At 27.6% G+C, this 17,541-nt stretch overlaps 1 protein-coding gene across 1 annotated transcript in view; it reads right to left on the bottom strand.

The window, feature by feature from the left end:
* Positions 1–9,629: 9,629 nt before the first annotated feature.
* The window catches only part of LOC136986726 (SEC14-like protein 2), a 51,322-nt gene continuing 43,410 nt past the window's right edge, over positions 9,630–17,541 (bottom strand). Inside the window, exons 9-12 of the mRNA XM_067284315.1 lie at positions 15,548–15,634; positions 15,370–15,476; positions 10,948–11,248; positions 9,630–10,874 (exon numbers count right to left, since the gene is read on the bottom strand). Of these exons, the coding sequence (XP_067140416.1) occupies positions 10,741–10,874; positions 10,948–11,248; positions 15,370–15,476; positions 15,548–15,634 (629 nt within the window). The 3' untranslated portion in view covers positions 9,630–10,740. The remainder of the gene's footprint in view (positions 10,875–10,947; positions 11,249–15,369; positions 15,477–15,547; positions 15,635–17,541) is intronic.

The following is a 17,541-nucleotide window of genomic DNA, read 5'->3' as shown; positions in this document are numbered from 1 at the left end:
ACGACGTATAATCGAGAACGACATAACTCGAGGTATACTCATACACAAGAAATTTACTATGTTGTGGGTGTTTGGAACAACCACATAGTATTTTAAATTTTCAATATTTTCACAGCCACAAAAGGAAACAAAAGTAATAATTTTCAAAACCTTTAAAATAATAATTTATTCGTGTAATCTTAAATTTTCTTTTACATAAATCATTCCTACCATTATTTATTCACTTATTTATATTGATTCAGCTGATATGTGTATGCCATATTACAAATTATGCTTTTTATTTATTTGTAAAATGTAATTGATTTATATAAATCAATTAATAGATTCTTGTTTGTAACATCTGATTGTCATGAATAACATATTCTGTTATCCTTTCTTTATTCATTGCTAATACAGGTTCTGTAACAGATTTTTTTTTCACTTAGCAAAAAATCTGTCTTAAGGTGATAGTGACTAAGTGAAAAAAAAATCTGTTTTATATGCATTTATATATATCACAAGGTCTAAAACACAATGTAAAAGTAAAATAAATCCCTAAAACTCTTATTTTAAGTGTTGAAAATAGTAAATATAAAAAACTGCAATATCAGCACACTGCACTGAAATGTTTTAAGGCATGGATTGGTCTGTATTGACTTTTAAGTAAATTGATTTTTCAGGTAAAAGTATCTGAATATTTTGGGAACTTCATTCTGTAATTTGCAGTAAATGATATTTTATTTTTTAGAAAAATTGTTATACAAGAAGCCTCAACTTTTTCATATTTAAGAAAAAATTTATTTTAAGGGAATAAATTAAAATAATAAAATAACTAAAAGAAGTGGTTTTTGAAATATTTTTTAATAAGTAATTTTCTTTTGATGAAAATAAAATTCATAAATAAAAAACTCATGCCAAAGTTATATAGTCTCTTGATAATTAGCACCGAGTTCGGCGTTAACGCTGAACTTGGTGCTAATTATCAAGAGACTCATACTTTAGTTTTTGATTATACTTCAACCTCAGATTTTTATTGTTCATTGTTTGAAAATACTAACTTTATGCAATTTAAAATCTGATTATTCAATAAATATTAATTTATAAATGAACACATCAATCTTCAATATTGCTGAAACTAAAAAGATATGAAATGTTTTGGATCTTTTAACACAGTATGGTAGCCATAATTTTTTTTATTGTATTTACTTTAATTCATTAATTTATGAAAAAAGGTTAAAGACAATGAAAACAATTTAAAATATATTTAGAAAACTAAAGCTTATAAAAGACACATGAACTTCTGTGACTTCTTTCTTACCGATAATGTTAAATTTTCATCGTGCAAGTTTCTCATATTAAATAAAACCTTTACAAATAATGCACTTTGAGACTAACTGTATTGAGAGAAGTTAATCATTTAATGCTTTAAAAACAAGTTTATAATATTTGATTGTAAAGAAAATGTTATACTGAATATGATATATGTTATCAGATTGAAATTTATCTTAAGTACTGTACATCATTTAGAACTAATAAAGAGAGAATTTTTTTAAATATCTACATTAATAGTAGTTTAAGATGCAAATGTTAGGGATATTCTACTATATAATAGAGAGATACGATAAAATTAATACGCTTTTTTTCCTCTCTATAGTTCGTTTTGATTTTAAATTTCAGAATTATCGGTTTAACTTATGTCATCCAACTAAATATTAAGAATTTTAAAATATTAAATATAATTTATTGATTTTTAACATTAAGTTAATGTAGTTTTTGAAATATTAGATGGTAATAAATACTATAGTATTTAAAATGTAAAGTGGTAATGATTAAAAGTTACGAGCGAATTCTCTGAAGTCTTCCAAGTTCTTTCCCTTTTTCACATGCATAAGAAAATATCAATATCACAAAGTGAAGTTTTTCTATTTTATTTACTAATAACAACAGAAAACAATAGTTATTGCATCATAGAGGCACTATAATAGAGTTTTTCATCACATTTTTACAATACGCTGATCATGCGACCCTTTCGAGTCAAAGTGCACTTTTGACTAAATGAGATCGAACACCATTTATTTTCTCTTATTACATAGGATAACATTTAATTTCAAATTGTCCATTTGACATCAAGATATGGAATGGAAGTTAGTTACAACAATCAGATAAAATGTAAAATCGTTGTCTCCAATATCACTTGTTAATGTGCTTACAGTTTGTGTAATACTGGTTTATATCTTTAAGGGCCGAAATGATACGATAATCGAATGTAATACAAAAATTCTCTCTCTCGAGCAAATTTAGGCAATTTTCCACGTTTACGGAATCTGCAGAATTTACTTATCGATTTAAACGTTACCTATTGCCTCTTCTAATTATCAATCTAATTCTGTTTTAGCCGATAACTACTATAAATTATTTTGTTTTTCTTCGTCAAAGTTTTTTAATTAGACACAAGGAATATTTTTCTTCACAAACTATAAAAATGGCTGCATCAAATGTCCACGACATATTTTAAACTCTCATCAAAATGAAAAGGAAGAATATGCGGCTTTCAAAAGTCGAAATCAATCTAAACATTAAAGAAATTACTTACAAAACTTGAAATATTTCAAAACTTTGTTAACATTCATCTGTTAGCAATAGTAAGTAACAAATATTTAGATTTTTTTTTTATTGCTTAAATTATATTATTGCCCTTAAAGACATTTTCACGAAAGGTGATTAGTTTTCAGCAAGTTTTCCTACGGAGTGAAATTTTATAAAAACCAGATGGAAGACATCTGTATCAACAGTGACTGAGCCATCAAATTTAAAGTGTTACATAATTAGATACATGTACAACATCTGTAAACAGTTAAAATGACATTTTGATTTCGAAACTGTAAAATTTTACATGGAACATGCTATAACAGTAACTGCATCACAAGTTGTGACAACACATTTTTCTAAATCTGTATGATTTTTTTTCTTTGCAGAATAGTGCATGCAGGTAATAACATTATAGATCAGGTTGAAATTCCATATATAATTTGAGACTAACTTCACTAATTTATTTTTAATTTTTAAGTAAATAAAAACAAATTTATATATTAATTTGAATGAAATTTTTGCCAACAAATAAGGCTCAGATTTTCTTGAAACAGCAAATACGTATGTTAAGAAAATCATTATTAGTTCTAAAAATGTTTAATATAACTATGAAAAAAGTTTACAAATTACAAAAATTAATAATATAAAGATTATTTCATTTATATCTGTTTATTATTAGTTTTATGTGGAGGATTTCATCAGCAAAACTTATTGCAAATTAGTAATTTGTAACATTGTATAAGCAAAGTTTTCTCCAAAATTGTCTTATTATATATTGTTGGGAAAGTTTAGAAAACAATGAAACAAAGATTTTATTACAAATTTACTATAGCAGAAATTTAATACTTGCACATAAATATCTCAAAGTTTCAGTTAAACTTTCAGTTAGCAGAAATTCAATTTATATTGCAAATCATTAGCATAAAAGAAATTGAACAAGGGTGCAGCAACTACAAAAATATCAAAATGATGTTTGAATAAAACTGCAATGCAAAAATACATCAAATCTTATATAACAACAAATAAATTTAAACTAAAGCCAGTTGCCACCTAAGTATGTTTATATGTAAGTGTAAAAGTAAATTTCAATTGTTAAGAAAATTATAGTAGCAGAGGGAGCAATTGCTCCATATCCAGCCAGGGTAGCACAAATCACAGTCTAGATTCACAAAAACATTGTATTGCAACAATATATAAGATGTCTGATAATAGTGCTAATGGAGCCTTGTTTCAACTTAATTCAATTGTCTTCATTCTTTGACAAACAAAAGTCAATTACAACTGAAATATAAATTTATTGTTCGTGCTTGTTATTGGTGCTGATTTATATTTTACTCATACATATACAAATTGATTAATATTAAAAAGAAAAAGTATTTACTAACTACATTCCACTATATATTGTAGATTACTTCTGTACAATATCAAAGATAAGATTATTTGGGTTTATAGCCTGCAGTTTCTATTTATATTAGAAAGGGAACCAAGTCTACAACAAAATGGCAACTTTATTTGATAAACCAGACTATCAGGGCCATAGGAAAGGGAAATGTGGTCTGGCCCAAAAACAGCAGTTGTCATGATTAGAGCCATGTTTCCTAGTATCTTTATAAAGACTTTTTTAATTTCTAAATCTCCCTGAATAGAGTTGTGTGTGTTATCAGAGAAAGACAAAGCAATACCCTAGGATAACCCTTTCCCCATATGGAAAAGTCTATATACGCAGGTAATTTAAAATTAGAATTGTATTTGTAACATGGGAATCAAAGTGTTTAGCCATAGCCAGACCTGTTCCTACAGCCTTGAATATGGAATTTTAACTTTGGATAAAAAAATTTTTGTTAAAATATGTCAGAAAATTTCAAAGAAATCTTTAGTATAAATTTTAAAAATTTATATCATTAATATTTAATAATAATTGTTATAGTGAAACAAATTACAGATTTATATTTTGAGTCTTTTTGCTGCAAAGAGTTACAATGAAAAATATATTGTATATTCATCTGACACAATAACATTCAAAATTTAAGTAACTGATCCTAACCGAAAATATATATTCTAACAAGAAATTTTACTTGAAACAATCATGAAACATATTTTTGTTAAACTACTACAACTTTATATACAGAATCTGGGTTTCAAATATATATAATGCAGCTAGCTTCTAACTTGTCATTAAAGCTTATATAAATATGAATTTAAATCTATTTTTTCCTGCATCTTTCATTAATGATAACAGGAAAATATTTTCAGAAATTAATATAGAAAATGTATTTTTAAACTTGGAGGGTTGTGCGCGCAATATAAATTCATAATACTTAAAAGTTTATTTGTACAAGGAATACTTAAAATTTAAAAAATTTCCTTTTACTGTAAGAAAATCTGAGCCTAATAAAATTTACTATTAAAAGTATTGATTTATGTTATATTAGAAATAAATATATTAAATGAACAATTATTTCAAGCATGTTTGAAATAATTGTTCATTTTATGTATTATAACTTAAATTTGTACATTTTAGAAATTTTTCATAATCAAATTATTACTCAAACTAAATTAATTATATCTTTGCACAAATAATAAGTTAAAAATTATTATAAATGAAATTATAACTGGCACAGGTAACTGAAAAAGAATATACATGCTTTCCATTTTGGAAGAATTATGGCAATTGCTTCGAATAATGCAGTCTGTGATACTGATGATTTCTCATTTCAACAAATGTCAGGAATATGATCATATTAAATAAAATACAAACTTCATAATGGAAAAATTTGCATTAACAATATCTGCACTTAGACGTTTATTTTAAAATAGAAAAAGAAGAAAAATGAAGTACAAATTTTCAAATGAGCATTTCATTATTGTTATAGATAGTTAAATTAATCATAAATGTACACATACACAACATTAAAATAAAATCAAAAATCAAGGTTAGAAGCAAGTTCTGTACCTGTTATCCATTTTTAAAGACCTTTTTCAAGCTCACAAATTCTGATTGTTTGTGTAATAACTAGTGATGTAACGAATAGTATATTTGGCCTCAGCTGAATACCGAATATTCGGCTAGGAGCAAGGCCGAATACCGAATATTCGGCTAAGCTATTCGGCTTGATTAAGTACACAAGTACGAAAATTGGTGCACAAACCGCATTATGGCAAGGATCGCGCACTCTGCTCTCTATTGGCCTGCTGTCACTACGATTTTTTCTTCCAGTAGGTCTAAATTATTTAAATTAATTAATTAAATTATAATTATTAAAGTTAATACGAGATGGAGCCTAACGTCTACCTCTACTGCCAAATTGGTTTATAATTTATGTAATAGCCGTAAATAGCCCGATATGATTCGGCAGTTGTTGGTATTTAGATGTAAGTTATAACTTATAAGTTATTTTATTTGCAATCGATCTTTTTAACTCTAAAATTTTGTTTTTAATACGTATTTGTAGACTGAATAGTGCCCTAAGGATATACTTTAGTGGGGACATATGATCTAGTTTCTGCCTAGTTGTGGAACAGTTCAAATATATTATTGGGGGTTTTCTATTTGTGAAGTTTTGTGATATTTTGTTGCTATTGTTTTTGTCAATATTTTTAAAATTTAACATGATTTCAAATATTATCTTTTGTATATAATGAGAAATGCTCATTCTTTGCTTTATATATAAAATAAATTATATATTAGTTACTCGTCTTCTAGAAACAGATAAATAATTTTTTCATTAAATACGATAAGTTTCAATAAAACGTTTCGTAAATCATTTTAAAATATCGTAAAAAAATATTAAAATATACGCGAATACGAATATAACATAATTAACTAATCAATAATATTAATGCCCGATACATTCTAACCTACACGCCATCAATGCCATAAGATATCGGGCTAGATAAAGGCTATAATATTATTTAATTACGAAATAATTTAATACTAGAGTTAGATGCTATTTCTTATTAACTTTAATAATTATAGTTTAATTTTCAGCATTAATAAAAGTTACCAAAATGATTAATTTACTGTGTTTTTGTTATTTCTTACTCCTGTTTTTAGGTATTCGGTATTCGGCCGAATAGTGAAAAATAGGCCGAATAGGCCAAATACCGGTTAGTAACCGAATATTCGTTACATCACTAGTAATAACCTTTCGAATTTGTACACTTGGAAAAAAGCTCTATTATAAAGAACAAGAAAACTCGCTTTTAACCTTTTGATTTATTTATTTTAACACTGAATGTGCATGGAAATAAAATATCTATTATTATATGTAAATTTTTATCATCAGAACAACTACAATATTTATCTTTATGAATCAGAAGTTTAAATACTATGTAATAAATCTGATGATAATTTCTTCTAGTAGAACTTAAACTTAAGTTATTTCAATTACTTCTAAATAATCTATGTGCAGCAGAGTAAATAATTCTAATTTCCTATTCATTTTATAATTAAATAATTTACATGTAACCTTCTCTGCTTTTTTGTTGTGGAAGATAAACTTGTTAAATAATTAGACAGGTTCGGTGCCACTTTCCTGTAAGCCTAGAAGTTTGATGATGGCATTTGGAACGTCGAGCATGATTCCATTGATGTTCCAAATGCCATTGTCAAACTTCTAGGCTTACAGGAAGGCGACGCCGAACATCCGACTTGCACGTTTTCGAGATGAAAATGTCGGCCACAACCTCTCCATTAATAATTTAGAAGTTTGGAAAAAATGTCCCAGAACAGGAATACAAATTTGCAAATTTTGCTTAACATACAAGCAAATAATTTAGAATTTATGAAATGTATATTGATAAAAGAGATGGTTATACATTTTCATCTAATAGAAAACTATTTCAAACATAACTTATTAGTTCAATTTTTAAATTATAAATTAATTTTTAATCAAAGCATTTATTTACTGAGCCAAAAATATTTTATTCCTGAACATTTTCTATTTTTATTAACTTCTTTTCATAAATATTTTTTTTAAACAAATGCAACATGCCTATCAAACATATATATATCTTTTTGTATGAAATTTTAAAGTAATACCATAATAATGATATTGAATGCTAATATTTTTTAAATATCTCTTTAATCTTTAATAGTTTATATAACAGTATAGCAAAGATATTATTAAAGGCATTTAACTTTTTCAAATCCTTTTTACATTATTGATCATTTGATTAAGTCATCCCTAATCACAAGATTCCTGGATGGGTTTAAGCAAACAAGCCAATGGTGCAGTCATCAAAGATTGCAGCAATGGCTTGCTTATTAATCGCTTAAGCATGCCTTTATTTTTAATTTGTTGAAATTGATTAGATATGAAGTTCTTAAAAATTGGCAATTATGTAGTAACATTTATATAAATTCACTTTTCTGTACACAAAATAAAATCCATATTCATATCCAAAAAATTTTTTTTTTAAATTTCAAATAGGATAACAGAAGTATAAGAGAGAGAATTCTTTTTAAATAAAGTAAAGTTGTATATAAAGAAAACACTAGTACGAATTTGAACATTTTGACAATATTGAAATTTAAATACTTGATACTAAAAAGATAACTAATTATTATTCTACTACTACAATTCTATAACTAACAACTGGTATTATTTACCTAACAGTTACAAGCTACACTATCTTGATATTAAATATATATTTTTTAAGATTCTGACACCAAAATTATTTTCACTTAATGGGATTTGCTAAGGAATAGGAATACTGAATTGTTTACATGAGACATCAGCTCATGTAAACAAGTATAGCCAATTTAGCTTTACCAGCTTTATACTGGGATTAACTAATATGAATGAGTTATAGGAATGATACTATGAAATTATACAAGGAATATTTTAAAAGAACACTTTCATTATCAATATTTATTTTTAAATTATTATTATTTTTCTAATCAAAATAATAATCTGTATTTGTCAATGTATAGTCTTTTATTTCTCAAACTGATTGAGTTTTTCCATTAAATAAATCAATTATATTTTTGTGTATTTAATTTTTAGCATTTAGATTAAATGAGGATTAAAAAATTTGATCAAACATGAAACGTGAACTCTAATAAATCTATCTAATTTCTGTTTTGTAGTAAATATAAAACAGAAATTAGACAGGTAATACCATATTTCCTTGATTCTGAAACACTTTTTGCCTGTTTCAGCTTGTTGAAAACAAGAGAAGCATCTTAATAACTTCTGATCGTTGTTTTTGTCTTGAAATTTGACAGCTGATCACAATGTATTATGCACCAATATCAGAATACCAGTTTATCTAGCTGAATATCAGTTTCAGCTACGCTGCTCATTTCAAACGACACAAGTTAACAAGTCCTTTCTAATATAATTAAAATGCTTTAAATATGACATTATGATGCAGCATTTAAAAGAAAAGTTGTATATACAGAAGAGCATGAAAATAGGTGCCAAATATTTATTTCATAGCATTTGAATTAATTTTTTTTTCTAACTTTTTATTTAACAAAACTTATTTGAAAATTTCTCTATATAAAAATATCTTACAATTTAATTTAAAACTTATGGCCCATCTTAAGATCAAGAAAATATGGTATTTATCTTTCTTTTCATTATGAATATATACATTTCTTTATTTTAATATTTTTGATAAAATTCAATGTGCGATTCTTTATCGTTTTTATGTTTATTCCAATCAATGATTTAATAGTTTAAGTTTAAAAATACATTTACTGTAGAAATGTATTTCTGTGATAGTCTTATTTTTTGAATTGCTGATTTGAACTTTGCTTACACTCCAATTTCAAACATGGTTTTCCAAAAATAGTTTATATTAATTTCTTTTACAGTATTCATTATGATTTTATAGAATATAAGTAAATCCATTGATACATAACTTAATTTCAGTTTTCTTTCACATTGGGTTAATACATAACTTGCGATTTTTAAGAGAGAAAATTTTTACAACAATATTTAAGAATTCTCTTAATCATTTATTATTTACAATCCTTGAAATTTTTTAAAAAGAATTTTTCAACACTATACGAATAAATTTTATGGATCTTTCTTCATAATTTAATATCATCTGATTCAGTCTGTTATGTATATATTTACATATGTGTGTAAAAACACCTCCAATGCCAATTTATTCAGAATTTTTGTTTCAAATATATATAAAAAAAAAAACAACACAAGATACACTAAGGAAAATCTAATCACATTACTTTAAATCTAAGTTAAATAACATTACCTGATCTATAAAGAGAGGTATAGAAGATAAGTTTTTTATAAATAACTATTATGATTTAGTTTATTGTTTAATTTAACTTGGATTAATCAGTTGTGTTGTCAAAACTTATGATTCTTGTGCATTTGAATACATTGAACAACAACAAATGCTTTAGAAGTGAGTTTTAACCCCTCAAGCATGTGAGTTTATCTAACCATTTTAATATTTGAAATTCACTATATGAATTTAACATAGTAACTGCAGTTTTTCTTCTTACGTATTAAATTTGGCCAGTCATCATTTAAATATGCCAATATATTAATTAAAAATATTTATAAATAGTCTATAATAACATTTTGTAAACTATTAAGATAAAATATTTTTCATTTCTTCTCAAATCACTATAAAGTAATATCAAAGTGTATTGATTTTTGGAACAAAATGCATTGAGGGGTTAATGCATTTTCTACGTGGATTTTAATATTCTATAACTTGTTTATAATTATTTATTTAGGAAGGAATAATAAAATTTTTACAACTATTAAGAACATTTTATGGATAATTGATAAAACATTCAACAATTAGATAGATGCTAATGATATGGAATTTTACTGCATATTTGCCATTTTGTTAAATGGCTAAATTCATAATCATTTGGATGCATATTTTTGAAGGGAAATAATTAAAAATTCTTAATAAAAATATATGTATATATATATGTATATGATTTTACCGTCATATTATATCTTTGATAGAAAGAAATAGTTTAAATTTATAAACAATCTCACTCCTTATAGCACATATAATTACATAATGAAATTTCTCTCAATGCCAATTTGACAAAATTTTGGATTTAAATATTCAAATTAACTTGTATAGAGTAAGATTAGAACAATTAATTAGGGCACATTAATGAAATTGGATGCAATTTATAAAGTGGCAAATTTGCATCCTTTAAGTCTGGACTAATTATACTGGAATATTTTCACTATTTTGGGTTATCTCTTTCATTTCTTCTTTTTTAGTAGGTGGCATAACCTCAACTCGATACATGAGCCTCTTTCGACGACACCAGCTGAATGAGTTATCGAATTTCAAAATATCTAATGACAAATATAACCTGTTAAATACAATAAAATATAAATATCATAACTGAAATAAAGGGATAAAACTTACATGTTCCTGCTGTATCGCATACAACCATACCATCTTCGGGGACTAAGTGGCAATTTACACGTTGAATGGGAATGAGTTCTTTCTGTTCTCCATTTTCAGATTTACAATATACTCCAAATCCAATATCGTAATCTTCGGTCTGAAATTCCCATTGAAGAACTGAACCAGGTTCTGTTACTTGAAATTCTATTGGCAGTTCTGTTTTTTTCTCAACTACAGCTGATGTCATATTCTGATCAATGGAAAGACGACGACTAGGTGCTGTATATGAGGAACAAGGAACTGCACCACCTTGACAGATCTGATTATAGTAATATAAACAAACATTATTATTATTATTCTGAAATTAAACTAATGGAGTTTCAATAAACCTTTCAAACAAAATTTAATTATTTTCACAAGATTTAAAACAAATTTTATCATATATCACAGATACAGAATATGTCTAATCACATAAACAAGGTTTGGGAAAAATTAAAGCAGTCCCAAAGAAATTTTAGTAGAAAAAATATAGTAAGAGCTGCAAAAATGTTACAATAAAATGGAGTAGCATGTTAGTTAAGCCTGTAGACATTAATAAGGAAAATTAACTAAAATGCAGGGAAACCATGTGTTTTAAAAGTGAAACTGGAATGTTGTTTACCTTGTTTCTAATCAGTTCAGTCATTTGTTACATCATTGTTACATTAGGAACAGGTCAGTCTCACTTATCAAACCACAATTTCATCTAAAATTTGACACTTTAATGGGTGACATTTCATGTTGACTTGAATTAAAACAAAATATTCAATCATTCTTCATAAGGAAAATTTGCATATGAAGAATCTGTATTTAAAAACTTTTTCTTAATTGTCAAATAGAAATTTTATCATCATTCTATAAATACAGTAGAATCTCGTTTTAAGAGATTGCTCGGGGTCCATTATATCACAAACAACAGAGTTCTTGCAATCCCAGGAAAATATCCATTATTTGAAAAAATTTGTTTTTTTAAACCCCTACATAAATAACACCTGTACTTGAAATTATTCAGTCTCTTGAGATTTCTACCCTTTGTTTTGCATAAAGACATATATTACAAGACCATACATTGTAAGCAGTGGTGATATTCGAAATATTTAACAAAGGGTTCGCTAGCAGAAAATTTTTCCCTAACAATCACTGACAAACAAAATGGAAGTTTTGGCTAGAAATAAATACAATACCTTTTCTTGTGATATATATAATAATCAGTGGCATATTTGGAACATAAGGGGCCCTGGGCGAAGACCAGGTAACAATAGTATATTAGTGCTGTCCACCATTTTTTTTTTCTTTTAGGCAGAGAAATTTTTCACCCCGAATGGCACTGCTGATAATAGACAGATGTCATCATCTCTCGAAATACAATATCCTTTTTATTTCGCTGTCCATAGCCTGACACGTGTTCCACAGCTATCTTGTATTATCTCGCACGCGTGAGATTGTGGGATCTCTCTTATGACTGGATCTAGTTTCAAGAACTCTCTTGAATCAATCACGATTAAATCTCGTTTTAGTCGAGATTGAAACGGTCGAGAGAGATTGAACCAAGGCATAGTCCCCGACCTTACTCACAATCTAGATTGAAATGCTTGGTGAGAACGGGGGTATAAGGCTCTAGTTTAGTAGTGTTACAGAGTATAATACGTATACTTTAATATATTTTTTAAAAGAAACAAAACCACTGAGAAATGTTACGTGTGTTTAACAAGGTTTGGGAAACTGAAAATTTTACCAATGGGTTTGGCTGAACCTGTGCGAACCTGCTGAATATCACCACTGATTGTAAGCCAAAAAGCAAAGAAGTCCATATGATCATTAGCACTTCATGATATGTTAAAAAACTTGTCCATCTTGATTTACTTTGAAGATGCTTTGATAATGCAATTTTCTGGGCTTCTTTTAGTGGCATCATCAGTACAAAATGTTACTGTTGTGAGAGCACGATTTCAATGTGTGATATTCCTGAAAATGTATCTGCAACAAAGGTGCAACCCACTTATGTTGCACACATGCATATTTGGGAGTAATAAGCCAGAAGTAGTTTCTCTCCACTAATCAATGTGCCACAGGAGGGCAGTAACATATGGGTGCAACATTAGCAGTGAGAACCATGACAATTATGCACTAGTTTGCACAGTGTGCAGTGTATATTTTTAAATTCAGTATATAGAAACATTCAATTATTAATTAAAGGTTAAAAAAAATATGACATTTACTGGAGATGAAGCTAGGAAAAAATCCATTATTCTGAGTTACAGATCCACTAAAAAGAGATAAAATTATACTGATCTAGCGGGACCTAGAGAAAAAATCCATTGTTCCACAATCTGTTGAAACAAGATTCTACTGTATTATTTTTCCTTTATACATATTTTTGTGGAGTAGTTTTAATATGTTTTATTTTACATCATACAAATATGGTCATATTTTCAAAAAAAAAAATAATAATAATAATTTTAATGATGGAAAAGTCAGTCAAAACCAAAAAAGTTTTTGACAAATCTTTTTGCAAAAAATTGTGTATTTCTTAAATATTATTTTAGAAAAAATTGCATGATCATAGTCATCCTAAAGAAATTTTGTGATTTTGGACATCAAAAAAGTCTGTTAGTTATTACCTGTGCTAAAAATAGATTATTTGAGGCATTGACTATGACTTCAGTTTTATTTCTATTAATTAATGCATTACATAATCCGTCTTCTAACACTATGTAGTATAACTACTCAACCTAGTTACAGTCGAGTAGTTACACTACATAGTGTTAGAAGCCAGAACAAATGACATGGTTTCAAAATTACTAAGCATTACATGATGTTTATAACTGTATATACTACCTTATGATGACATGGGTTTAAATTAAAGTGTGTCTCATTTGGAAAATCACATTTTAATTTTAAAAATTTTTATGTTAATTTATCAATTTAGTGTAGTTCAACAAATTATATGGTATGCTCATTTAATTATTTGTATGATTTAACTTTAATTTTCCAGACTACCTAGTAGTAATTATTAATTCATTTGTAAATTATTATTTTATTTTGTGTGGTAGTGTACAATAATAATTTTCAGGGGAATTTTGCATATGTTTACAGGAAATTTTTGGTACTGAAAATATTCTGCACCTTAGATTTTAAATCTATTTAAGAAACTCAACTGAAAAAAAATGATATGAATAGTTTTACGTGTTGTCCAGTAAATTTCTGGTTTGATTCAAATAATTATAGTAATATAGCTCAATTAAACATTATATCTATATGCTTTATATCACTGTCACATACTGGACTAAGTATGAACTTCCTGTTTTATTATTAAACATTCTGACATGATGTCTAATACCTGCTCAGGAACAGTGAATAAAGTACATCATAAAGGAAAGTACCAGCAACATGAAAATTTCTCACACATTTAAGTGTTGAAAAAAAGATTGTACCATTCAAATGTAGATGTCTGGGCAAGAGTACTATCATTCTGCAGAAAGTTTTGCATTCACATCTTCAATGGTAAAGTCATAGCATTGGTCTTCTAGAATTACAATAGTTAATGTATGTGGATTTATGAACAAAGAGAGGACTTTCAATACAAACTGAACTACTGACTGGCGAAATTTATAGGGCCATAAATAAAATAATATCATGATGTCAAGCAAAGGTATCAACTTATTGTAGAATAATGCAAAACCATATACAGCTGAGAAAATATGGAGATTCTTGCCAAAATGGAAGTATTGGTTCCTTCTCCCCAGAGTTTCAATTTTTCACCAAATGATAGTCTTTCATGCAATCAAACAAAAGGTAATCTCAATGAAAAAGTTTTTGAACAACAGTAGGGTTATTGATGCAATTCTTCAATGGATTTGGTCAACCAAAAGAATTCTACACTACTGGAATATAGAAAATTCTTTGCCTCATCCATGTGCTTTTCCTATGTTAAAAAATGATGTATGTAATATTTATAAAATAATAAAATCAGTCTGAATATTTACTGGACATCCCCAAAATATAATTGATTAGTATTATAAGATTAATTTCAAGAATGGTATTCATCAATGCAAAATAATCAAATCACTGCCAAGAACAAAGGCAACCCACACAAGTGAGAAAACAAAAGACACAGGCCCTAACATAGTTTAAGTAACAAAATATATACTTATGTAAGTGTGTATATATATATATATATATATTATGTGTGTGTGTGGTGTGTGTGTGTGTGTGTATATCTGTGGTCTATCAACCAGAACCTAGATCTAGCACTATATTGTAAGTCACTAAGAACCTGTGCATTTCATCACTCAACTACTGGAGAGTAAAGAAATTAAAATTGCTAGAATATTTAATGTAATTGAAATATTTTTTTTTTGTTTTTTGCTCTCAAAAATTATTAAACCAATAATCACTTACAATAGATGAAACTTTTGGATCATCATCATCATCTGATCTGCTTCCACCCCAATAAGCTGGTAAAACATCACTGTCTATATCTTCTAATAATGCTGGCTTCCAAGTTTCTGATATAATAATCAAATTTTATAATTTTCAAAACAAATATGAGAAAAAAAATATTGAGTAAATGTTCTACCTTTCATGTACACATGAATTTTTTTTGCAGTTTCATCACTTAACACAGGTTTCACTAAAGCATATGCAACTGGAAAAAACTTTGGAACTACAAATAAATAAAAACAAAGATGTATTTAAGATAAATATTAAAATTTATCTCATATAAAATATTTGTAAATATAAACTGATTGTTCATATAAACAATGAATTTGTGAGATTATATAAACTATGAACGAGTTGACATGGAGAACTTTAGTGATTTCTTTGATGGGACAAATTGATAACAAGCATGCTTGATAGAGCAGATGCTTAGAAAGGGGAATCCATTTATCTCAATAGGGACTAGACAAAGACAACTATCCAAATTAACAAGATTAATTTTCTTTAATTTTCTTGGAACATACAATACATCCAGGGAAAAACACAGGAACGTACGGAGCCCGACAATCCAATCTACCGAATGGCTTTAACACACAATTCTCCCGACAATAAAATGCTACAGAATTCCTGTAACATGCAGACATAAAATGTACCAACAATGAGTTTAAAGTATACCTCTTCTTTTACTTCTTATAGGACAGGAAACAGTTTGAAAACAAAATCTTCCTGCTGACCTGGTTGCACAGTCTTTACTTTCCGGCTTCCTGACTATTTTTTTCACACACTTTCACACACCACACTCTTCCCTACTGATTCTTCCTTCTCTCTCCACTTCCATTCTAACTTCTCCCAGAGACATCACCCTCCAATAAATCTCCCACCCTAGGTTACACACCCAGATTTACGCAACACCTCTCCACCGAGTCAGACCCACCACGTAGTGAAGGGAGGCAGGAAAAGATGTAAGGCACAAATTATATATGGTCATATGATAGATTAGTATGTAAAATGTCTACAAGGACTTATTTATTAACAGGACTTATTATACTGGTGACCTGGTTCAGCAAAATTTAAGAAAAACTAATCAGAAAACAACAGTCTTTATTTTTCAGGTAATTTTTCTTTCAAATTAATGATTTTGACTTGTTTTACAAAAAGTAATTGTAAAACAAATCAAAAACTTAATCTTTCTAGTTTTCAATTACATTTCTGAATGAGAGTTGATGTAACTGGAATTTTTTTTGTATAGATGATAATTGTATAGATTGTGTAATTAGTATATCCTCCAGATGTCATCACTTACATTTTCAGATTTTGTCTTTTTTTTTTTTTTATCATCATCATTGTACCATATTTGTTTGTAATGGATAGATGTTATTTCTCAGTTCTTGTGTCTGTTTCCTGACATAAGCAACTTATAAAAAAAAAATTTATTGCATTATTATTATTTAAAATCTTCAACAGTAACATTAAATTGACAAACAATATATAGGACGAGACATTTAGCCTGAAAAAGTGAAATATCTCCAAAATAAAACATTGCAGAGGAAAATGTTTAACATATACAGTAGAGAACCGAAAATCGGAATCAATTGGGGACTGGGGTCGTTCAGATTAGTGATTTGTTCCGATTACCGATTATGTACGAAAAAATACATTAACCTGTCCGATGTTCAAATTTTTCTCTGTTGCGTGTCGCTTCGTGTTGAATTTTCGTCGATTTTAAGCCTAACGAAAATTTTTATAATAATAATCGAGGCTATCGTATCGTTAAAAATTATTTCTTTATTTTGTACAAACAAAATAAATATATTGAAGAATATAAAAAACATGAAAATTATACTTTAGAAGTAAATTTAGTATCAAAAACGTTCGATTTCAGCACGACACAGTCCGACTGAAAATCGTTCCGATTACCAGAGTTTCGATTAACAAGTCTCTACTGTAATTTGTTTGTTTTGAAGGCAGAAGGGTAATATGTTTATTTATTTAGAGTACATTTTCAAGATCATATCAAGGTGAACTTGTTCCTCAAATTTATCTTTGCCCTCAGAATTTGAACAAACAAGCTCCATTAAACAAGTAAAATCCAAAAGGAAAAGTTTTGTATGTTGACGTTCAATGAAAATGAAC

This window comes from Centruroides vittatus, unplaced genomic scaffold, assembly GCF_030686945.1.
Source record: "Centruroides vittatus isolate TY-2023 unplaced genomic scaffold, ASM3068694v2 scaffold_1167, whole genome shotgun sequence".
NCBI classification, from domain to species: domain Eukaryota; kingdom Metazoa; phylum Arthropoda; class Arachnida; order Scorpiones; family Buthidae; genus Centruroides; species Centruroides vittatus.
Note: the sequence above shows the minus strand (reverse complement) of the source record. Positions and strands in the feature narration are given on the sequence as shown.